General features: G+C 34.0%; 3 protein-coding genes across 3 annotated transcripts; all 3 read right to left on the reverse strand.

Annotated features, from left to right (window-relative positions):
* Nucleotides 1-3,977: 3,977 nt before the first annotated feature.
* Nucleotides 3,978-11,315, reverse strand: TRIADDRAFT_59327 (uncharacterized protein; the record flags this gene model as incomplete). The annotated part of the gene is made up of 24 exons (XM_002115382.1): nucleotides 3,978-4,053; nucleotides 4,191-4,312; nucleotides 4,467-4,515; nucleotides 4,611-4,771; nucleotides 4,898-4,978; nucleotides 5,691-5,825; nucleotides 5,921-6,097; nucleotides 6,186-6,305; nucleotides 6,404-6,453; nucleotides 6,642-6,735; nucleotides 6,841-6,903; nucleotides 6,953-7,054; nucleotides 7,172-7,360; nucleotides 7,428-7,586; nucleotides 7,712-7,784; nucleotides 7,900-7,991; nucleotides 8,241-8,288; nucleotides 8,387-8,482; nucleotides 8,688-8,760; nucleotides 8,868-8,963; nucleotides 9,336-9,403; nucleotides 9,889-9,952; nucleotides 10,112-10,172; nucleotides 11,105-11,315. 24 exons carry the CDS (start codon nucleotides 11,313-11,315, stop codon nucleotides 3,978-3,980), a joined length of 2,460 nt encoding a protein of 819 aa, XP_002115418.1.
* A 5,365-nt stretch (nucleotides 11,316-16,680) lies between these two features.
* TRIADDRAFT_29163 (uncharacterized protein) lies at nucleotides 16,681-18,026 on the reverse strand (the record flags this gene model as incomplete). Its single annotated transcript, XM_002115383.1, has 2 exons — nucleotides 16,681-17,400; nucleotides 17,946-18,026. 2 exons carry the CDS (start codon nucleotides 18,024-18,026, stop codon nucleotides 16,681-16,683), a joined length of 801 nt encoding a protein of 266 aa, XP_002115419.1.
* A 1,913-nt stretch (nucleotides 18,027-19,939) lies between these two features.
* Nucleotides 19,940-23,720, reverse strand: TRIADDRAFT_29275 (uncharacterized protein; the record flags this gene model as incomplete). The annotated part of the gene is made up of 11 exons (XM_002115384.1): nucleotides 19,940-20,345; nucleotides 20,462-20,713; nucleotides 20,813-20,906; nucleotides 20,989-21,049; nucleotides 21,136-21,229; nucleotides 21,314-21,413; nucleotides 21,524-21,716; nucleotides 21,846-21,928; nucleotides 22,135-22,215; nucleotides 22,351-22,432; nucleotides 23,478-23,720. The coding sequence occupies 11 exons, from the start codon at nucleotides 23,718-23,720 to the stop codon at nucleotides 19,940-19,942; spliced, it is 1,689 nt and encodes a 562-aa protein (XP_002115420.1).
* Nucleotides 23,721-25,356: the final 1,636 nt, after the last annotated feature.

Raw genomic sequence — 25,356 nt, forward strand, 5'->3', positions numbered from 1 at the left:
TCGGTTGATGCGTAACTGATGCTACGTCTCCGGATTTCATATCAGTATTTTTGCGGCTGATGCTAAAGTAAACTTCAGTTGATGCGTGGCTGATGCTGATGCAAACTTCAGTTGATGCGTGACTGATGCTACGTTTTCCGGATTTCGTATCAGTATTTTTGCGGCTGATGCTAAAGTACAGTATACTTCAGTTGATGCGTGGCTGATGCTACGTCTTCCAAATTTCGCATCACTATTTTTTCGGTTGATGCGTAACTGATGCTACGTCTCCGGATTTCATATCAGTATTTTTGCGGCTGATGCTAAAGTAAACTTCAGTTGATGCGTGGCTGATGCTGATGCAAACTTCAGTTGATGCGTGACTGATGCTACGCTTTCCGGATTTCGTATCAGTATTTTTGCGGCTGATGCTAAAGTACAGTATACTTCAGTTGATGCGTGGCTGATGCTAAAGCAAACCTCAGTTGATGCGTGGCTGATGCTACGTCTTCCAAATTTCGCATCACTATTTTTTCGGTTGATGCGTAACTGATGCTACGTCTCCGGATTTCATATCAGTATTTTTGCGGCTGATGCTAAAGTAAACTTCAGTTGATGCGTGGCTGATGCTGATGCAAACTTCAGTTGATGCGTGACTGATGCTACGTTTTCCGGATTTCGTATCAGTATTTTTGCGGCTGATGCTAAAGTACAGTATACTTCAGTTGATGCGTGGCTGATGCTACGTCTTCCAAATTTCGCATCACTATTTTTTCGGTTGATGCGTAACTGATGCTACGTCTCCGGATTTCATATCAGTATTTTTGCGGCTGATGCTAAAGTAAACTTCAGTTGATGCGTGGCTGATGCTGATGCAAACTTCAGTTGATGCGTGACTGATGCTACGCTTTCCGGATTTCGTATCAGTATTTTTGCGGCTGATGCTAAAGTACAGTATACTTCAGTTGATGCGTGGCTGATGCTAAAGCAAACCTCAGTTGATGCGTGGCTGATGCTACGTCTTCCAAATTTCGCATCACTATTTTTTCGGTTGATGCGTAACTGATGCTACGTCTCCGGATTTCGCATCAGTATTTTTGCGGCTGATGCTAAAGCAAACCTCAGTTGATACGTGGCTGATGCTACGTCTGGCAAATTTCGCGTCAATGGAAGAAAATGCAACTGTAGCACCATGGACTCCCAAGGTATTTGGTCAGTTTGAGGAGTCCATGGTAGTACCTTATGCAAGAAATGTGTCGTAGATAGAAGCTGATGATGAGATGGTTTGACCCATATCACAGCCTAAGGTAGCAGCGATCAGGCTCCTTAGACAAACTCTTAAAATATCATTTTGACGAGCCTATGGTAGTACTGTTCATTATGCAGAAATGTGTAGAAGATAGAGACTGATGATGAGGCGTCTTGGCTCATATTACCAACCGAACATAGTAGTAGTCAGGTTAATAAACTCGAAGATACCTGGTCATTTTGAGGAGTTCTTGCTAGCTAGCATACAGTACTATGCAAGAAATGTTCAGTAGATACAGGCTAATGACTGGACAGCTCGAGTCGCTCGACTTATATTACGAGTATAAGGTAGCAGCGGTCAAGCTCCCTAGCTAAACTCCTAAAATATCATTTTGAGGAGCCCATGGCAGTGCTATTCATCGTGTAGAAATGTATAGTAGAGAGAGATTGATAATAAGGCGGCTTGACTCATATAACGAACCTAACGTACAGCAGCAGCAGTCAGGTGAATGGACTCCTAAGATACCTGGGGTCACTTTGAGGAGTGCTTGGTAGTATACTATGCAAGGAATATTCAGTAGACACAAACTGATGATGGGACGGCTCGAGTCGCTCGACCTATATTACGAGCCTAAAAAGGTAGCATCGGTCAAGCTCCTTAGCTAAACTCTTAAAATATCATTTTGAGGAGCCCAAGGTAGTACTATTAGCAGCGGTCAAGCTCCCTAGCTAAACTCCTAAAATATTATTTTGAGGAGCCCAAGGCAGTACTATTAGCAGCGGTCAAGCTCCCTAGCTAAACTCCTAAAATATCATTTTGAGCAGTCCATATTAGGACTATTCATAGTGCAGAAATGTATAGTAGAGAGAGACTGATAATAAGGCGGCTTGACTCATATAACAAACCTAACGTACAGCAGCAGCAGTCAGGTGAATGGACTCCTCTAAGATACCTGGGTCACTTTGAGGAGTGCTTGGTAGTATACTATGCAAGGAATATTCAGTAGACACAAACTGATGATGGGACGGCTCGAGTCGCTCGACCTATATTACGAGCCTAAGGTAGCATCGGTCAAGCTCCTTAGCTAAACTCCTAAAATACCATTTTGAGGAGCCCATGGTAGTACTATTCATCGTGTAGAAATGTATAGTAGATACAGACTGATAATAAGGTGGCTTGGCTCATATAACGAACCTAGCGTATGAGTGGCAGTTAGTCTGATGAACTACTAAAATACCTAGTGAGCTTGAAGAGTCTAGGCTAGTACATTATGCAAGAACTGTTCAGTAGACAGAGGTTGATAATTAATTAATGGGACGGCTCAACTTATATTACGAGCCGTCGGTAGTGGCAGTCAAGCTCCTTCGTTAAACTCCTGAAATATCATGCTGGCTTCATTTGGCCCTAGTAGTTATTACCGCCAAATTAATTATCAAGTCTAAGCATAAATTCTAGTATTCTACCTTTTAGTTACAATAACGGAAGTTTGTTGATGGAACTCCATTTCTTTTCGACCTATGAGCTAACTTTATCTCGTTTTGTGTACCGATACGAGAATAATACTGTAGAATATTGACCATAATAGCATCGAATACATAGTAAAATTCATCATATATAGTGGCCTATATTGCCAGTCAACAATAAAAGTCAAAGACCTTCTGTAGGATCAAGTTCGTTGTCAAATAAGAGAGTGAGCCTGAATTGGTTTGATAATATAAAATTATTTTATTACGGATAATATCTAGTAAACTATCGTATACCGCAGACTGGATCTATTGAAAATGAAGTAATTTGGAAATCAATCAGTATAGAATAATTTGAAAAAGCTATAACTAGATAAATACTCCATTTAATCGTCAATTTCAGCGGTAAAACGTATCAAAAACAGATACCAGCAGCTAAAGTAATCAAGCTAACTGATATATTAACTGTAAATAACAATAGCTATATTAATATAATTTTCTTTCGTTTCGATAATCATATAAAGCTCAGCAATATTACAATTATAACAGTGTTAGTGGAATAAGAAAAGATTCAAATCTCGATCATACCAATAGAATATTTGTATATTACCATCAAGTAATATTGTATACTGGAATTTATAGACAAAACATATATATTTATCTTTCATTGCTTTGCGTCATTTTACTATAATATTCAATATGTCAAAATAACACCTTGAATATCTTACTAGATTGCATTTGATAAAAATAGAAAAATTAGGAGTTTGAAGTATCTTAATTGATTTAGCTCAATTTTTGCTATAATAAATTTTAGCCATATGGAGTATCCGAGTTGTAAAAGATTTTTGTCGGATGGCAGTAGAAAAATAAGAATGATAAAGACAACATCCGACAATGAAACAAGGCTATCAAACATTAAAAAATGAATATTTTCAATATTTTACAATAAGTATGTATATTTAGATGTATTTATAGATTCATCTATAGAAAAAGAAAAATAGAATGATAAATTAAGTATACATATTTATAACAGATGCTTAATACTTCCGATGAAGCATCAGTAATAGCAGCCATACTATGATATTTGAGCGAGTTATGTGATTCTCGCTTGAATATTAAAGTAGATATGGAGTTACTCGTTGGCAACAGATTGTAAAGGCTACCAAGTCAAATAAGTTACCACAGTCGATTTATTCAGGAAGATTGCTCCAATAGCGAAACTAGCTTATCAGCAATAGCGCTCCTACTATGATATTCGAGCGGGTTATACGGTTCCTTCTTCAATATTAAAGTAGATATTGGAGTTGTTTGTTGGCAAGAGATTGTGAAGGCTGCCAGGTCGAATAAGTTGCCACAGTCGATCTATTTATGAAAATTAGGTCAAAAACGAAGCTAGGTTATTATCTATTGAAGTGTAGATGCTCAATAGCTAGCGATCGTAGAATAAAAAAATTCTTGATATAATATGGACTGCAAAACCTGAAAACAGTTCTACATACCTGCTAGAATTAGCCTGAACTGTAGTATCTGCAGCTATTTTAGCTTCGCATGCAAATTGATAGACGATTAATAAGCAATCGCGACATAACTTTACAATCCTCCGACAGCAATTCATTTCCACCTACATAGTAGAAGGATATAACGAAATGTTACTGTATTAGCATAATCATATGCTGTCTTATACGATATTGACCAATATTCGTGATATAAAAATGCCAATTAGGCTATTACTGAAGAATCTTTTTTGCTAATATAAAGTATTTTATTACTCTTACCGTTGAAATACTTTCAGTACTTTTATTAAAAATCACCTCCCATGAATTACTATAAGTAAACATAATAACATTGATATCAGTTAAATCAAATTAGCCAAAGTATCAGTATGTTATTTGTAATATGCTCATAGGTAGCTAATTTACCCGATAGATGAGAAACAATTCCATAGTCCTTGGCCATGGCTCCATAATAATCGATTAAATACGCGGTTAAAGATGCGATTTAATCTTAAATTTTCTATATCTTGACTTCTCCAGATATACTGTAGTACGGAGCCAATATTGGTTTTAACAATATCGACAACCTTAATTGCATAGTTACAACAGTATTAGAATAGTTAATGTTATATCAGTAGTAAAACTGATTGTTAGCAATACCAAAACAAACTGATATAGTTTTATCAGAGAATAAAATTATATTAAGTAATCACCTTCTTCCTCTTAACTGTGTCTAATTTAACTAGCCAATAAGATGCAACACGAGGCTTGTGAAATTTCCAGTTATCCTGTAACTATATTAGAGAAGTTTATTGATTAGACATTAATCAATCAATTAACTATTCATACAGTTTACAATCGCTTTAACTACTTTCTTTTTCTAAAATTTCTAACCTACAACGCGAACTAGAATACCAAAATTATCTTTTGACTATATATTACATTTCTGAATAATTTTAAATTGGAGTGATGTAAAAAGAAATAGTAGTATCCGGGCTGAAAATTAATTTATTCAACTTAGATAAAATACTAGTAGATATTCATATGTAGTAAGAATAGTATTATCAAACTCTAGAGCTACTAATATGCTCTAAAGAAAATCTTTTTAGATACCCTAAGCTGCAAACAATAGTAAAAATGTGAACTACATTTTTTGTTATGCTACAAGCCATGGCAGAATACCATATAATACATGACAAGTTCGTACTCATATTCAAATTATTTAAATCTTACAAAAAGAAGTAGAAAGTCAAATAATCGTATAGCCAAATACTATAGCATATGGTTATCAAGATTCTTATTAAACTAAATCCCTATTCTTATGCCTATTTGACCATATTTTTTATGCAAGTGTTAAGAAAGAGTAAATTTAATTTTTTTGGAAAGGAGATTATTGCTAAGCTATTATACATAGAAATAGCATGCACAGCAGGTTGCCTAAATAATCTCCAGTATTTCTGCTAATACTTGCTCTAATATAGTATGATACATATTTTAAATTCTTACCAACTGAAGAATTAGTTTAGCTTCGTCATCGCTCTTTCCAGGGAATTTAATTTTCATTTCATTTAGAGCTATAAAAGTGCGGTTAGTCAATTCTTCTTCTCGTTGCTTAATAGCAGCTTTGATATAATCATCATCCTAATAGTTGGTAAGCAATTTAGTATTAGTATTGCTTATTGTAGCTTCGGTTATGAATAAGCAATTAATCATTGATGAAAAAATCATTAGATTACTATTGCACAGGTTTTGCTCAAATAGGGTGGATTATTGACAGTCGGTTTCTTATTAGTTCGCACTAATTTGGGTTTATCTTGTTTACTAACAAGATTGCTACTATCGGGTGTAATTGATTTATTAGCAACTGAATTGGTATCTCTTTCTATTTGGCTGGGAGGCATTGAGGATAACACCTAAAGAAGAGTAGAAACGTGACAAGTTTATTTTATTGCCAAAATTAAACGGCATTATTGAATAATCTATTGGGTTATGCGTTACTACCTTGGGACTTTTAGGATTTTGCTTTTTATCCAAGTCAATTTCCATCTCACATTGTTCCAACATATCAAGAATTTCTTCCTCCTTTATATAGTAAAATAGTAAGGGAAATATAGTCATCAGCTATATATTAAATGAATGACAAGTATTTATTATTTTGTGGGGAAGGATCAGCAACATCACGTTAGTAATAGACGTTAAAAATTGAGGAAAAGTCTCACCTGTAGGTATTTTAATGCTACGCAATTATCTTTACTAGCAATTCCGGAGCCTAAAGTCGTTATTTATGGAATTCATTAAGGAACTCTCACATATTAATTATTTGAATTAGCTTTAATTAACAGATGTTTGCTTAGATTAAGATTATGAAATATTTAAAATTTTTAAAACACATAATAAATTGTAATAATGTTGAGAAAGTCAATAATGTTACAATCTCATCATTCATGATAAATTTACCGGATAAAATAACTTTATGGGCAGCATCAATCATTGCTTCATATTTATCGTTGACTTTGCTATCGTCTGTTGGATAAATCCGTCGAAATCCACCCTAGAGCAATAAATTAATACGTTAGACATAAAATGGCAACATTTCAAAGTGGATCATGCAGATGAGGAGTAAATTCTCAGTGATTCCAGCATGTGAGTTATTTACCAAGTTTTTATTTTCATACTCTTCTCGAGCATTCTGTATTCGTATCTGATTTAATCGATCTCGCTAATCAAACCCATAACAAAATATTTTTTTCGTTTAATACACAATTTACCATATCGCCCTTACTGTCAAGGGAATTAGCCAATATTAACCAATAGTGACTTACTAAATTTTCAATCCTTCTCTCAATTAAGTCCTTTTTCTTTTCTTTATCCTATTAATAAGAACAGAATTTAACAAATACAGTAGTTTCGTTTTTTTCAATTAGACTAAATCAAGGCAAGATTAGAGCTTGCAGATCCAATTTAATACGAACATTTTTCCAACTTACAGTTTTCTCTTTTCGACTACGTTGAGTTGGTCTTAATAATCGTCGTCGTACTTCTGCTTTTTGGGCAGCTAAGCCTTTTCTACGATCACTTAATTTAATATTAACTAATCGCAATGTGTCAGTCAGAAGTCTACTTTTAATATCATAATCAATTTTTCCATCGGTGCCAAAACTAGGAGATCGATTAACCTAATTATAGAGACATTGATTAATATAACGCTATTAGCGGTAAAAATAGATGTCTGAATGTCCTTACCTCTAATAGCCATGGTCGTAATTTTCGATCAAGAATAACATCAAATCCAAGAATTTCGAAACACGAGCTAATGGATGTTCCTAGTGAATTAGCCCGGCAAGTTCGATAGATATGAAGTAAATGAGGCGCAGCAGCAATAATTGTCTTGATAATAACATCCTAGTTAAGGTAAAAGCCAGAAATGAAAGAATGCATTAAGTACTGAATATAGCTGAGGCATAATTTGTATCAAATCGAGCTTCTAGGTTCATTAATATTCTGTTTATGTGTCTATCAAAGCTTACTGCTATATTATTCCATAGCTGCGTCACGCTGTAGCCATGTTCTCTTAGCCATGTATTAAAAAATTTAATAGATCTAAAATTGATTTAATCGTTGAGAAAGAAAATTGAATAAGTTGCTACCAATAGAGATTAGAAGTGCTGAAGCTGTATTTGCTTCTTTTTGTCAGTAGTGAAGTAATTTTAAACACCTTTTCGTGCCTCTGTCATGCTCGTCAGCATTATCGAAATTTTCGCTATGTTTGTTGATAGAATAATTGGTTAAATGCATAAATAATTTGTCCTAAAAAGCGCAGAAATGAAATGAATTTTAATTTTAATATGATATTTTGTTTGTCAAGGTACTGCAATTCGTATAGATTTTAGTCGTAAATTGAGCAGTGATGTAAAGGAACAAGTTGAACAGGAAATCGTTGAAACAACATTAAATTTATATCCGTTCGTTGATATAAGTTAAGGAATAGATATTCAGGTTATCAAGAAACAGTAGATTAAATTAGGCAATTAAATAGCCTGTAGTTCTTTTTCTTACTATATTATGATCAGATGGTACTGTATAGGGTTGTGTACTTAGTCTGACCTGTAAAATGTTAAAATAAAACAATAATTAATCAGATCAATGTTAATTATATTAGAAATTAACTTTAGCCTTACAAGCTGTAGGTTATCTTAACTTACCAAGCCGTCGTCAAATAGAAATATTCTTAACGGATCGCATGAAGTCACCAATACGTAAATTCGTAGATCAAATTTTAACCCATCAATCAGCAAGGGCTAAAACGGTTACATTAACATAAAATTAATTGGACGTTAGGGAAGATGTACTTAATAAAAATCATCATACTTCATCCAAAAATATAAAGGATAGATATGATTTAAAAATGTGAGAGATACTAGGATAAAGAAATTCCTAAGTCGCTGGAAAAATTATTGATTTGTGTCTTACAAGCAGACTTTGCTAATTAATATTTCCACAAACCTTTTCCATATATTCTTGAACAACGTAGTTTTCATTCCAAGGAATATTTTCAGAGTTTCTTGTTAGGGTGATACTGTTATTATATTTGTAAAATTTTAATTAATATGATAAATAACTGTTGTTACCAATAACATAACTAAAGTAGAAAGATCAGAAGCTTTGGTAAGCTAATTTCATTACCCATTTCCCATAGCGCCGTTGGACGGTTTACAGATGAAGGTTCTTGTTTTTTTTCGCTTTTTTAATTCTCGACAATAACCTTGATAAGCATTATATCTGGTAGAAATAGTGTTAAGGAGGAATAGCATCGAATAAAGTTGTCATAACGATGAAATCAACTCTGGTATTGATTGTATGTAATGATAGAATTGAATTAGACTTTAGTTGATAAAGATACTCGGCAGGTAATATCCAAGTTCGAGGAAAGAAACCATAATCATCTGGCAATTCTTTTACCATTCTGTATTGAAAATTTGAAAATTTATTTACAACCAATTAAGGTTGGGATAAATTTAGAAAAAAATCTAACTATTGATATGAGAAACTTGGTAAAATTTATTAAAAACTAATTAGTACTGGCTTATAATAATGAAAGGATACGAAGATTGTAAACTAGGCAGCAATAGTTACAAACTATACAACACTTACTTTTGAAGGTTCCTTGCTAAACTGTCCTTACGACATATTTCTCCCATACCAGGGAAATGATTAACTCTCTAAATTGAATACAGGACGATATAATATTGCTGTTACAGGTAGTAATTTATTATATGATAAAGTATACTGTAATCCGAGATTTTAATTTAAAGCGGTATGCGAATCATTTGAGGGTTAATCAAATGTCTGCCTTTCAAATTATCTACCAATTACTTTGTTTTTAAATAAAACTACCCAGAAATTCTCTAAAAGTAATACTTTCTGCATCATATGATCATAAAACACAGTAACCAAAGGTAACATTTGATAGTCTTTGTTTGCAATGATGTAAAGCAAGGAGTTAGAGACTAGGTTGTATCGCAGTTTGAAGGCAAGGATGCAAAAATACTACAAAAATGAATCGATAAATGCTAGAAAAGATTCAACGTTCAACTTAGAATGGATCGTTTCTTATTCTTAGTATAGTAATCGTTAATTCCTTTTAAGGATTATAATATCAAATAGGGTATCGAGTAAATGCTACAATTTCTATTTTTTGAATTACCTGATATGGCTTAAATTCGGCAATTCGTTCAGCAGGAAGGGCAGTATCACACCAGAATAGGAAACTAAATCGAAAAATTAATAGAAATCAATCCGTGAATTCATTCTCGCAATTGCTCGAATAGTTTTAAATCCTAATTAAGAATATGAATTGTTCTAGTCTTTGCGACTTAATTGAGCATAGTGAATGAAAAAATTAATTAAATTATTGATCCAATTTTTACCTGCTGAGATCTTCATCTTTAGATTGGATCATTCCAAAACGCTCAAGTGTTACTTCTTTAACTGTAAAAGCAGAATACACATATCAAATGACAACATCCGTCAATTCTTTTATGTTATAAAATTTACATTTGATGTAGTCAATCGGTGTTAATAAAATTAATTGTGGTCATTTATTGACCAGATGTAGATGATGAGACTATTAAAATAATTGAATAACAGAAAGTTTGTCTACATAAGCTTTGTCCTGGTATGTCATCAACTTCCACTATTAATCAATGATTTGCTTCTTTACTGCTGAAAAATTATTCCAATAATAGCTCATTCTTTACTTCTCTCGTCTCTAACGATGATGTGTAGAAAAGTAAAATATACTTGACAAATGTAGATTTGATTAATCAGCATATAATGAATACTATTGGAGTATTGGATTATATTCAAAAATTAAAGGGAATTGGAATGAAGAGACTATCAATTGATTTCATAACAAAGAGCTAATCCTTATAAACTATATCTCGATTTTTCACTAGTAACAATCACTTCGCTCTTTGTTCGCCAATTTTGGTTCAATAAAATTTGTTCAAGTTTTCTCTACTACTCATATGAAAAATATCTCAAATAAAGTCATTAATAAATTATTCTAGGTTAGATAGAGAATCTTTTGACTGGTCTACTGTTTTATTAAAATTAAGAGTCCCTTATGTAGCTGTATCCGTAAAAATAAGGCGTGAAAAGCATCACAAAATAAATTTATAATGCTATATTGATATTAATAAACTGTATGGAGATCTTCAAGTAAACTTGTTATATTGATTGTTCAGCTCTTTACTAATAACATTTGACTTCAATTATGCTCTCTATCGCCATTTATTTTAATATTATGACTATTTTATTTATTAAGTATATCGTTCTCAATTCTGCTTTATCGTACTCATATTAGACGAAAAGTTTTCTTTAAATCTTCATGACCAACTGTCTAAACAGTAAAAACTTACCAATATCATATTTAGTGCCGGACAGATTAATCGATATTGCACGCTTCTTTTTGCCTTTTTTACGTGTAGTTGATGTAGTTGTTGTTTCAGATGGTCTATAAGAAAATGTTTTAGATGGAGTTGATTCACTTTCCATTTCATATTCTTCTTCTTCTTGTTGCATATTGGCGGCCAACAAGGCATTACTATTTGATAATCCGTTTGCTTGCATCCTTCAGTTATTCTGTTATTATGTAACATTTAAAACCTGGTTTTATTGCTTGGTTCGATTAAGACACTTCGCACCGATTAGTAAACGATGAATGTAAGGTTAAATCTTTCTACGCTCAAAGACTAAAGCTAATTATTAATGATTTGTCGTAAATAACATTCATATGATCGTATTACAAATTAAGGCAGGTTGGATAGATTTGAGGCTTTACTTTAGCCGCCCTATTGCTAATGATAGGCTGGAACGAAAGTAATTAACAAAATCGTCGGTACATTAATCTACAGATTACTTCACTGTTACTATTATAAACAAATCTAAAATAAACGGTACAAAAGAATAGCTTTAGTAGGATAGATTAATGTTAGTGTATTGTAGTCAGCATGATCATTACTTATACAGTAATTTAGTGGGCATACCAAGTAAGGTAAAAAGAAGGAAAATTTTAAAGATAGATTAATTTCACGTTAGTAATCGCTGTGCTGCCTCCAAAAAACCTTGATAGTACAGTATGATCAAATTATAAATGAGTATAAAATAAGTATCAAGCTACTTAAGTTTGATATTAACCATAAGAAAAGGGATAAACGCGACAGGAAATAAAACTGTGAGCAAAGCAAATGTAAACACTGTAAAGTATGATATCAAGGACCAATGTCACGATGAAGTAGTGTGCGTATTTTTAGGGTAAACATCTAATCTCGTTATAATTTTAGATAAGTAAATCTTGTCATAGCATTGGGGTTAACATCTAACTAAAAATAGATAACATTGAATACCATAATAAAGAAGAAGTGGATAGTAATCCAAGATGATAAATTACAAATGTCATAGGATATGAAGCAGCTACTTAATCAAATTAGACTACGGTTGGAAAATGTTGTATAAAGGTTATTTTAACCGCAATCAAAGTTGATCAAAATCAGGGTAATCTTGTTGGTACGGCTGACTAGCAATATAACCAATATTTACCTTCTTTCTTGGTTCAAAAATGGGTTAACATAACAAGGACGAAAGCTTTCCTAACTATGTCCGCATTTAGATTTTTAGTTGGTGATATGAAAATGATTTAGGTAATTCTATAATTTAATTAGGTCAATTTAGTTTGCCACCACGGGATCAAGTTAACTGTGTTACTATAATACGTTTTAATCTTCAGTTTAACGACAGCTCTTCAATAATTCCCTATCTATCACTACATTGATCCTCGCTATAAGTTTATGGTCGCCTAGCAACACTAACATAATCAGTTATCGTCAATATTGTGAATTATTCATTGGCGAGGTGGATGCTATTTTATTGGATCAATATTTCTACACTTAGACAATAGGCATTAAAATAAAAATCAATTGATTGTTAAACGTTGGAGTAGAGTTGTGGTTATACAAATGTATTACTTATCGACAACATGGGATCATGTTAATAATAAAGAGTTTAGTCATGGGTACTCTAATATCAATATGATGCTGTGACTGGCATCTCTCCTGCTGGAAGGCATGGCTTATGAGTTAATTACATGTATCAGAACATAATTAAATATCAGAGTACATTGTCGGCTTTCTAGTTAAGTTAGATTATGTCAATAAAGTCACGCTATTTACTAGATCCTAATTATCTAAATAAAACCTTTATATAAATCCATCGGATAGAGATATGAGTTTAATATACGTTTACAAGTAATTACCTATGTTAGGATTAGTTTAGGTATACACTTAATAATGAAATCCTTATCGAACCATGATAGATAGCTCATAAACGCTTTTGGATTGATTTACAAAATATTGACATATAGAATTGGATGTTATCATGCTATACGTAAAATAGGTAATTGAATTCTAATTAACCAAACAAGGCATTTGCATACACTTTTGGATTGATTAACGAAATATCGATAAATAGAATTAAATATTTATCATGTTATACCTGAAATAGGTGAACGAATTCTAATTAACTAAGCAAGGCCTTTGCATGTGTCGGTTGTATAATGCTTTTTAACTAGTAATAATTTATGTATACGCCTAATAATTAAATCTTTATGGAATGATGCCATATAGTTTATCAACATGTTAGAATTGACATATAAATATGGACAAGTAGAGCTGAGAGCTTTATCATATCATTTAATACGAAAATATGAGCTACGCCAATTTACTATACAAAAAAATTACAATAAAATGTGTTTGCAAGTGTTTATACGTTTGCCATTTATAAATTAAACTTGAGATAAGTAGTTGAAATTATTTTACAGATGATGAGACAAAATTTATAAATCTTTCGGTATTATTTTTCTGATATATCGAAGTAGAATTAAATGATATGGCATAGAGTATAACGTAATATTACTATTTAGTTGCTTCTAACCAGGGATTAGTTAATTAAATAATACATTTATGTGAGTCCATCAAATCGAAAATCACGATAATATTCATTTAAAAGTGATTCTATCTTTAAAGTTACGGCTAGCTTGGATGTAGATTGAATAATTAAATTTCTTTTCAATCATGAGATACGATTTATAAACGTTTCGGAATTGATGTACTATTTAGGTAGCAACATGACCTGAAAAGTCACATAAACGACTTCATCATCGCTAATTTCAATATATAGCAAGACTTTTATATGAATCTGCCGGATAGAAAGATCAGATAGATATACACTTAGAAGTGATTTTACATTTTAAAGTGGTGTAAAGTATGATCAATTAAGGCATACGTTCGGATAAGTAATAATAACGGTATTCTATTCCAACGATTACATATATACAGTACAGTGGATGGAAATTATTAGTATTAGCTTCGTAATTTGGATAAAACGTGATTTAGTGATTTTTGATGTAATTTACTAGGTGTGATGGCTTCATTAAAATTAATTATTGAAGCGAAATTTATCATACTATAAACATAGATCTCTTCAACTTTTTGGACTAGAAGCACCGCAATTTAATTTATTTTCCCTCGGGTAGTATTTAGATTGCTAACTTGTGTAATTCTGAAGCTTGCAAAAAGAACGAATTACTTCCGGTTAGATAGGGATTATAATTGTAGCTATTACAGTAAAATAATCCCTGAATATTTACGATATTGACTGAATTCAAAATAATATTAAAAGAGGTAACAGTTTAAGTAAGTATAAACTAAAAATTACCGTAAACGCTTTAAAATACTGGATAGAAAGTCTCTCTAAGGGGTTCGATATAAGGAAAGAGCTGATTAACATGTATGAGTAGCATTAACAATATTTGAACTATCATAAATAGACATTGTGATACTCACTCTATTGTGTCGAAGACGAAATACGATCGGGCATTAAAAGAATGGTCGATTCTTACATATAAGAGGGGACTTTAATTATATACCAGAAATATTTAGTGTTCTTGCTTCTAAAGAGATATTATAAAAGAATTGGATAGATTCGATGCTATACAGCAGTTAAATTCAGAACAATCAAGGTATCTTTTTATAATAAAATTATTGTTTACCTTAGTTTTCATGATGTAAATTCATCTTACCATAAAGGTTTAGGTTATTTCGTACTCTTTTTTATTTCTAGGTAGATCCTGGCCCTAGTTACTGTTTTCTGTCTAAAAGCGCAATAAAAAGCGTAGCTTGTGTATCGATCGAAGCAATAAGTCTCTATAGGGTGGAAAGATCTCACTTAATTAAAATATTGTTTTATCTGCATTTTATTAATTTACTTCCTCCAACATTGGCTATTCAAATGATATTTAATTTACCAAAGTCTTTAAAAGAAAGATTTATTGTTCTAGTATAGATGCTGGGAAAGAGTAAGATCTGCAATTATAATACCCAATCTTATCTTACAGCTACATAATAAATCCTTCTAATTTGATAATTTGATTAACTTTAAAAAAATAGTTTCAATTACTTTGAACATAATTGAATTAAAAATATAGTAGCATTATGTTCAATGTAAGGAAGATGTTCAAGAAATGATAAATTTTTTGAATTTATTAATATAATCAGGCAGGAAGGATTTCTAATGATTAGATGTTTAATACTTTGCACTGGGTGCATGTTAGGGCGATGTTATATCATGATTGTAGAGTTCTAGTAGAGCTGTGTGAGATGAATGCGTTATTATGATTTAGAAAATCTGGAGTCGTTGTTAATATCTATTTTCATATGCTTGTGTTATTAATTTTACAACGATATAATAGGATAAGCTAGTTCTGTTTTGTATACAAATTTTCTTTATTGCCGCATTTTATAATTACAATTCACGTGCGTATTTTTGGATTAATATCAATCTGAAATATTAAGTCTGTTGCCACCCTGTTGCATGCTATAACTAGTCGTCCTTTGTATAAATTGAACAGGTTCAATCGAGAAGTATTTGTGGTTGTAAGAGTTATATATTACGTCCGATTTCGATATGTTGGAGGGGAATATTCTTCATAGCTAATTGCAATGGACTGTAGGCTGCAGACTATAGCATGGGTTGATGATGTAGTTAGTGATACTGTATCCTAATTGTACGATATCATAAAATAGTGAAAAATTATTTATATTTTAGTATCAAAAACTCTTATCTGTTATTTGAATTCATTACCTACTGCAGCCGTTATTGATGAATTAAGGCATCATAAATAATAGTTACTAACTTATCAACGTTTAAGACATAGTCGTCGATAGCTTAGCTGCTGCAATGTATGGATTACTTGTATTTTTAGCGATTACTAAGTTTATTTTACTAAATATTAAATATTTTACTTTCGACTTAGTTTAATTTTTGAAATAGCGCATAAAAGTGTTCATCAATCTCCTGACGAGATCCCCTCGATATTAGAAACATAATTTTGTGAATAATAAATTGTAATATTAAAGATTGTGAAGTTCATAGTTTAGATAGTTGTCTTTAGCAGTAAAATGGATTGAGTATTATATTCTATAACGTATAGAACAAACGAAAGTATTAACATCTGTATATCGTAAAGCAAATATAACACATTCTATCCATCTGTTGTATTCTATAGAATCTCAATTATAAAGATAGGGTTAGAAATATCAGATCAATCAGTAGAGTAAAATTTCTGTGAGATAACATTGTACTGGTGAAACAGCAAATGATAATTTATAAGACAGCAAAATATTATCACGAATGCAGCGATTTAAGCATAACTACATCAAAATCGAATGCAATGTATATAATATATTGAGCAAAAATAAGTATTGACATGAATATCATTTCTTTCTCATAAATTTAAAGTCATAATCAAACTTTTTGATATTTGAACATTAAGCGAATGTTGTTAGTGCGAAGAGACATAGACAATAAATAATGATATAATTAGTAATATGGCTGGAAGTCTAGGGCCATGGTTTTTTGCTAGATCTTAATTAAGACAAACTTAAGTTTCATCAAACAGTTTTCGTAGTATTTGGGGCCTTTGTGATGGTGGTGTAGAAAAGAAAGTTTTTTGCTCATCTGAATAACGAGCCACGACACCAGGTAAAACATCGCGAAAGCTCCAATCCCTCCAATGAAAATTATAAAGATTTAATAACCTGATGCGATCTTGATCGGTTTTAATCATATCTGGTGGATCTACTTGAGCCAATTTATTAGCGTTGACATCTTCAAATATGATTACACCTCGTAATGCAAACCAACCACCATACTTTGGATGCACACAGGTACCATAGATACGCTGTGATTCATCCCATGGATCGTCATGAACATCGCAACGTTGGTAGTAACGAACAGCTCCTGCTACATGACCAGCAGTTTGAACTAGAACTTTGGGCCGATGTGACGCATCCATTTCAAAGTCTCGTATAATGTGTAATTGATGATCTGGGAAATGATTTCGAATCTTTTGAAAATAGTCAAGCATACATTGATCTAATGGATCATAAACGTTCTGATTATAAGAGAATTCTTCCTTTTCTTCTTCATTCCATTCCGCTTTGTCTTCAAGTGGAAAATTGTCAATGTTGTATTTCTTCATAATAAAAGTCTTAAAGGTCTTGTCAAACATTTGGGGTAAACTAATGATGATAAATGCCAAGGCATTTTGATTGCACTTTAATTTAAAGTGATCATCCACTTGATCGTTATACCAGGAAATCTATTGGAACAAATGAGCTATTAAGACAACGCATCCTATGAAAGTTATATACTGCTTTCTAAGATTCTGAAGCTATAATTAACGATCAGATTAGATGATGAATTTGTCAACTATGGAGTCGTTATGAGCATTTCTGTATCATTTCATTCTGTAGTTTCGCTTACTGTTTCGCACGGCGAATTTTGGTAAGATTATCCAATACAATTCTATCTTTTCTCTATTGCTACTATGAACCGAAAGATATCTGTGCACTATCTATGACCCAACGGTGAAACTTTAAGAGCAGCATAATTTTAATATTGAATCATTTTTTAGCTCCCAATCAATACTAATAAAGCCAATTACGATATCATAATCGATTGAGAATGCTTTGATTCTTATCAATCGCTATTATACACGTATATGAATATGTAGTAGACAGTTGCTATTCCATGATGATATTTCCGATATTGCTTACGATTCAATACATGGTTAAGTACTGTAGTTAAACATTCTATAAATTATGTATCAAGGCAAGCTACTACAGTATATATAATTATATCTACCTTAAAGGGTGCACACTCGAAGCCGTCAGGATAGAGTAATCCTTCCAATTTATTGATAATCACTTGTAACTTTTCAGCCATGATTTGATCAGCTAGAATGGATTTTAGACAATCATGAGCGGGCTCTCAGCTCAACACAACAATCATTGCAATCCTGATAACATTCTCTTTTTATGGTGATCCCATCCAGCAGCTAGAGCAAGCCTCTCAAGCTACAACCATAGAAATTCTGCTCCAACTTCCATATTTATCCAACGTTCAGCTAGCGTTTTCTTCAAGGGCTTGCAATGGATCCATCGGTGGCCTTGCCAACGTGTCCGTCATCTCCACACAATACTTTGTACTGTTTCCGCTACAGTACAATACCTCGTAGAGTGGGCGAGAGAGCAAGAGCACTGAGCGTACGATACAGGATCACCATACAACATTCATCATCCAGTAGTTGACTACCTTGTGTGGTATTGTTTGAGTAATGCTATAGCGAAGCAGGGTATTGTAGCTTGCGGTAGTAACGGGTAAGTCAAAATGTCGGCGCTTTACGATAGGAGAGATATCGCTAGAGACTAGTGAAAGTCCTGGCTCGGCTGCTTGATTGCTGCTTAATGATGGGACCTGCTCTACCTAGATTTGCTTGATGAAGAAAATGCTTCAATAACTTACATATCTAAATTAGAACGATATGGAAAGTAGTACAGCTCTAGGTGTTTACGCTGTCTTTACTGTAGGCATGGGCTAGAGCTAGAGAGCAGATTTGCCGTTGCCATCAAAACCATCAATAGATTGATTATATAATTATGTTACTTTTTAGTGCTTTCAGCATCAGATTTGCACATTAACCAACTACAGTACAAATCTATCAGAGTATAAGTAAATAAATATTGATACGTGTATATTTTACTAATAATTCCATGCCTTATTGCACGGGGTGTGAGCATACACCACAGTGCAGTACATCCCTATGCCATGTCTTTCTGGCTATGTGATTGGTTATCAATAGACTTCCGATATCAATAAGTTTTACTTTTTACCGCCGATGATATTCAAGGCAAGACTTTGTGTCATCCTATCTCTAGCGAATGAATTAATACTCACACGCAGAATCTTAATCTAGGTCTTGATTTCAACTAGTATTAATCAAACTTAAGTGGCACTCAGGCATTTTAAGCCCTCCGATGTCATACTCTGCTAAGAAGGGAACCTTCTTTTACTAAACTTCAATCTGGACAGTAGGAATACACCTTTCTAAAGAATAGACGTACAGTACTGTATACTATACCCGTCTACTTTTCATCGATAGATTGTTTAATCATATTAATGCATGTTGATGAAATTTTAAATAGACTAGTAATTGCTGTAACGGGTATGTCAAGGCTGAGTAGTAACTATGCTACCATACATCAAGAATATAGGCAGCACAATAATATGCTATCAAAATGATAAATAAAGTGACAATACCCTGATTAATACGTTCGAACTTCTTGTTTTAATGCTGAAATTAAATTTCCTTAACTTACAGATTAATTAACAATTGATTCAGGGTGCTTACTACTATGAAGTAATGAAATAAATCAATCACAAGTACCAACATTGTACTCTACGCTTACTTCCCTCATTTCATATAATCTTATAGATTACATATGAAAACTGACTAGGCACGAAGCATTTGTCTAATACCCACATCAATAAAAATTACTAAGGGAATGAAGGCTTTATGGCTCACTCTGCAGCAATTACCATCTATTAAATTACTTTAAATAATTTTATATGTGATCGAATTAGCAAGGGTAACGAATACATAGCAAACTATCCGATGAGTAATATCTATCAATTTTCAATTTAAAAATTATAGTATGATAAATTGTACTTTGTTATAGCGAATAAACTTGCCAACATACAAAGAGAGAAATGAATTAATTAGCCAGCAGTCATTGCAAGCAAGATAATAATTAAAATGAAATTATCCTTAACAAAATTAAATTTCTGCTTTGGTAAAATTATGTAATGACTGTTGGCTCATTCCTTCCGGTATATTTCTGTAAATCTGACACTTTCAAGGCGAGATCAACTAGCGGTTTCATTATCGATGTTATGTCATCATCGAATCTCTCAGGCTGGTCTTCATAACACTCAAAGTAAATGCGTACTGTAGCTCCAACGCTGCCAGTTCCACTTAGTCGAAAGATAATCCTACTTCCATTGGTAAACTGAAGTCGAATACCCTGATTTTTGGCAACACTGCCATCTATAGGATCAGTATAGCTAAAATTATCAGTGTATTCTAACACAAATGATGCGGAAGCTGCTGAAATTTCCTTGCTCTTAGTAGCTAAAGACAATGAGCTCTCTAATACGGACATCATTTCCTTAGCTCCTTCTGCTGGAACCTGTTCGTAGTCGTACCTACGAGGAAAGTAACTTATTTTTTAGCAGCGTCTTTCCAAGCATCATACAGGACAGGCATTTTACTACAGCGACTGCTACTGTTGTTTGTGGCCTATATTTGCAAATAAATTTACCTTTGAAAGAATGTACGTCCATAGCGTTTCCAGTGATCACGAATAACGTCCTCAACAGATGCCTTACGATAAGCTAAGATAGCAAGCCAAGCTAAGCAAGCCCAGATGCCGTCTTTTTCGCGAATATGATCTGAGCCTGTGCCGAAACTTTCTTCCCCGCATAAAGATAACCGGCCTGCATCCATTAAGTTCCCGAAAAATTTCCACCCGGTCGGGACTTCAAACATTTCAACGTTTAAAGCTTTAGCGACACTATAGGCGCAAGCCAAAAACTTTAAGATATAGCTGGGGTAATCCGAAAAGCATAAAATTCAATGTTGTAAATCATTCATTTTAAGGATTATACTGTACCGATCGAGGGCTCTTCCAGTAGGCATACTGCGGGCGAAGCCCTTAATGCCTGATTTCACAAAGTACGGAATAGCTTTATAGTTATCTCCGATAACTAAAATTAAAAAAAAGTAATTCCCTCATCTAACTTTGTCACGTTTTAAGACGACGTGCCGATAAATCATTTTCAATCTTACCAGAAACAGAGTCGCTTGGTGTTACAAAAAATCCATTCTTGCCTAAAATCATATTTCTATCCTGTGTAGTTTATTAATAGTATATTTTTGGCTTGTTAGTACATACGCCTATTGGTCGTTTGCAACTTAATACAAAAAATAGCCCACCCCATCACCGTCGAAAGCGGCTCCAAAATCATGTACGCCGCTGTTCATGACATCAACTAAATCAGATGCGTACGTTAGATTAGGATCAGGATGCCTGCCTGTAGTAGCGACAAGAACGTTTTCAGTCTTTCATGAATATTGCAAAGCATACACGGAAGCAGAAGCTGTTTTGTAATACAATTTACCTCCAAAGTCTTCTAATGGGATGCAGTTAACGACTGAAGATTCAGGCGCACCAAGCTCATCGCATAAAATCCTTTTAGCGTAAGGTCCAGTAACTTTTGTCAACGTAATAGTCAACGTGATCCATAAAAAAATGCTAATTTTATTTCCATTTGAAAATTATCATCCATTCACAACCTGTACAATATCGAAAATTAATTCATACCTCCATTTAAACAATTGATAATGATTTTCAATGGTGATCTCGTTTTCGATCCTGCCAGTAGGTTACGAATACTTTCAAAATCGAATAATTCTTTCATTAGGTCAACATAATCCGAAACAGGATCAATAACTTCGACCTCGAATTGTCTACCATCAACATCGAAGGTATGACAGCCAACTTTAGAAATATCAACCTATAGATTGAATCCGATAGAATTTATTGATACTAAAGAAGATTCGTTATTGATATAGAACTGTGTTGTAAAGTTATTCATGCTAACCTACGGTCTTTGTTGACATTATAAAGCGATATTGAATGTTACCTTTATATCTGGGCAAATTTTATATTCGGTTATATGCTTGGAAATTTGGTAGATCTGTCCCGTTACTGCCTCTACGGCCGGACCTTTAATTTTGAAAAGTCAATTACAAATCTTATTCTAAATGATGCCATAAGGAGTTTTGATTCAATCACATATGTACAGGTAGACAGAATAGATTGCATCCAAGGCAATATTTCCGCATGAATATCTGAATGAGATTTTTATAAATTCTATTCTATTTATTGATTTTGTGAATATGACGTAATAACAATAATTATTCTTACTGTACCTCCATTAGAGGAGTTAAATTTGATGCCAAAGTCTCCTTTAGGTCCGCCAGGATTATGACTGGCCGTTAAGATGAAGGCACCTTGAAATAATTTCAATCCTTAGTATAATTGGAATCTACCGGCTATACAATTTTTGCGTTTCATGTTGACAGTATTGTATATCTACTCTTTCTTTGGCACTACTATGATAGAATCACTGCTGATGTGAAACCTACCATTTGCTTTAGTCTTGCGAACAACTGCAGAAATTGCTGGTGTGGAGAAGATTCCATCTTTGCCCACAATTAGTTTCTTAACCTATACATAGAAAAGGATAACACAGGTATGTTGACATGATACCACGGAAATATTGTATTCGTATTATTGAGTGCATGAACGCGTTATTTCAGTTGCTGTGGCGTTACTTCTACTTATCAATTGATTAGGCTGAATGGGCGGCTGTCCATATACGGTAGCACTCTATTATCTCCCTTTACAAATGCCTATGATTTAGTAGTGTACAGTATATCGATGACTTTGCTCAATCTATCCTACTGTATTGGAGATCAATACATAGGCGTACAAGATGTGTATGTGTTTGTGTAGCTATAGAGATTTAGATTGTACTTTACTAGGACCAATTCAACATGAATCATAGTATCTATCTATTTCAATGTGCAATATGCAGTAGTGAGATGTCGGAGCAGCATCATGCATATTTATTACACAATCATGCTGAATATGAATTGCAATAGCAGGAGGTACAGTGGTGATTATTTCTTGATGCTTCTAATTAACAGCAGCTCTTCTTTACACTGTGACTGATATCAAGAGGTACAGCTATCCCCGTACTACACTATTCAGTATGATGCGAGCATATCAATTGCAAGTCATTGCAAATTGAACATGCAAATTACTCTATTTCAGCAACTTGATGTTACAGCTATCAGTATGTAGCTCCACTACAGTATAATAATGACACGAGTATAAGACAGTAGCACGATCAAGGCAAGGAATACGAGTTAGCTCGTAAGGCTATTGAGTATGGCCATCCATTTCAATCTGTTCAACCCGTACTAGACTGTTGAGTATGATGGAAGCATATCAATTGCAACTCATTGCAAATTGAACATCCAAAATTACTCCATTTCAGCAACTTGGTGTCACAGCTATCAGTATGTACAGTACTGTGTATAATAATAATAATAAGAGTATAGGACTACTGTAGTAGCACGATCAAGGCAAGGAATACGAACTAGCTCATCAGGTTATTGAGTAAGGCCATCCATTTCAATCTACTCAACCTACTAGAGGTTTAAATCTTTTCAATATTCAGTAATTATCATGGCTATGATGTATTTACCCCATTTGCTGCAGAAATGCCTATAATTTTTTGCACAACATCCGTCATATAGTAGCGGCCATCTCCACCCACCACGGCCATGCCATCACTCAATTCTGGAACTGCCGTATGAATAGCTTGGATAAAATTTTCAGCATAGCCTTTTTGTTGGAATGTATCAACAGGCTTTCTCAAGCCTGATGTACCAGGTTTTTGGTCTTCAAAGGCTCGTGTTTGTACGATTTGGACTTGACTTGAGGCCATTTTACTCCCTCCTAAGCTCACTGATTGCTTGATTTGCTGCTAGCCTTGTTTGCTCACGTCCGTCTGATTTTTATACCCACCCTCTCGGATAAAAGAAGAATCACATCTGAGTCATGACCACTCGCCTCATACTGTACCCTATATTCTACCGCTTGAATTGAACAGTCTCTCTTGTACGTGACATACTATTCATTGTGAAATGTACATGCGCAGTACGTGTTGGAAGGGTTGAGTGTCTACCTCCAGCTTTGTGTCATGATTGGTCGAGTGTCACTCTACTTTTGTAGAGAGTCTGTCGTGTAGTCTGTCCGGACACAGCCATGGGCCAGCATACCAATACGTGAACCGATGGTGTCCCAGGCAGCAGCCAGTGCGTGCATGGCTGACCCTTGACAGAGGTCAATATTGACGGTATGAATGGGACTGACTGCAACACCTAGGTCAAACGCCTGTCGCCCGATGCGCTGACAGGACAACTTTGTACTGGTGTGCTAACTTCCACCAGGGATTGACTGACTACTCAATCCGGTAGTACTGATGTAGCAGGTAGTAGAGTCACAGTTGTGTTATACTGGGTCTCCAATATACAGTACAGTACAGTATAGTCCATGTCCGGTTGTCCAATGTCCATGTTAAAGCCGGCTGTGAGTCAATGACGCGATGACGTGGTTCACCAAGGTCGTTTTTCGAATTTTTTGCTACAGTACAGATTTGTCGTTCGATCGGAGACGGGTGACGTTGTTGGTGTCACTGTACAGTACTGTACAGTACTGTACTGTACTGTACACCGTACAGTACTGTACGCAAAAAATACTGTAAAATGGCTGCCTCTGCAAAAATAACGGTCCGCCATTAAAACGATGTTTTACTATCTATTGACATAGTACGTTTATGTTATCATGATAATCTATCTTTGGAGATATCCTTCTACGGATATATATGAATATTATACAGGAATTTCAACGGAATACAACTTGTCCTTCGATCAGAGAGACTGGTGACATTGTTGGTGTCAACATCCAGTACAGTGTACTGTACTGTACTGTACAGTACTGCACCTAAAATACCATTACTGTACTGTACGCAAAAAATACTGTAAAATGGCTGCCTCTGCAAAAATAACGGTCCGCCATGAAAATGATTTTTTTACTATCAATTGACTTGGTACGTTCATGTTATCTCGATAATCTATCTTTGGAGATATCCTTTTATGGGTATATATCAATATTATACAGGAATTTCAAGGGAATACAACTTTAATTTGTTAAGGAAAGAGAGACATCGAAAATAATCTTACTCAATACATGTACAGTATACAGTATACTGTAGAGTGACTACTTGACCAATACAGTCACTGCTTGAACAGTCCCTCCGATTTTTACGCCTCAACTTGGACACAGACTTGACGGAAGGACAGAGCAGCGTCCAGTTCACTGTATCACGGTGATGCAGTCAAGGACTACAGACAGAGAGAGGGACGGAAACGGATTACAGTACCAACAAACGTCTGGTCTGATCACTTTCAGTCCTTTTCATTGTAAATAGCCTACTGTGTACTACTGAGACTTACAGTACAGGGTACTGTAGACCATGAAGTATGGACTCTGCCTACTCTCCATGATTCAAATCGTTCCAT

This window comes from Trichoplax adhaerens, genomic scaffold (assembly GCF_000150275.1).
Source record: "Trichoplax adhaerens TRIADscaffold_10 genomic scaffold, whole genome shotgun sequence".
Taxonomy (NCBI): domain Eukaryota; kingdom Metazoa; phylum Placozoa; class Uniplacotomia; order Trichoplacea; family Trichoplacidae; genus Trichoplax; species Trichoplax adhaerens.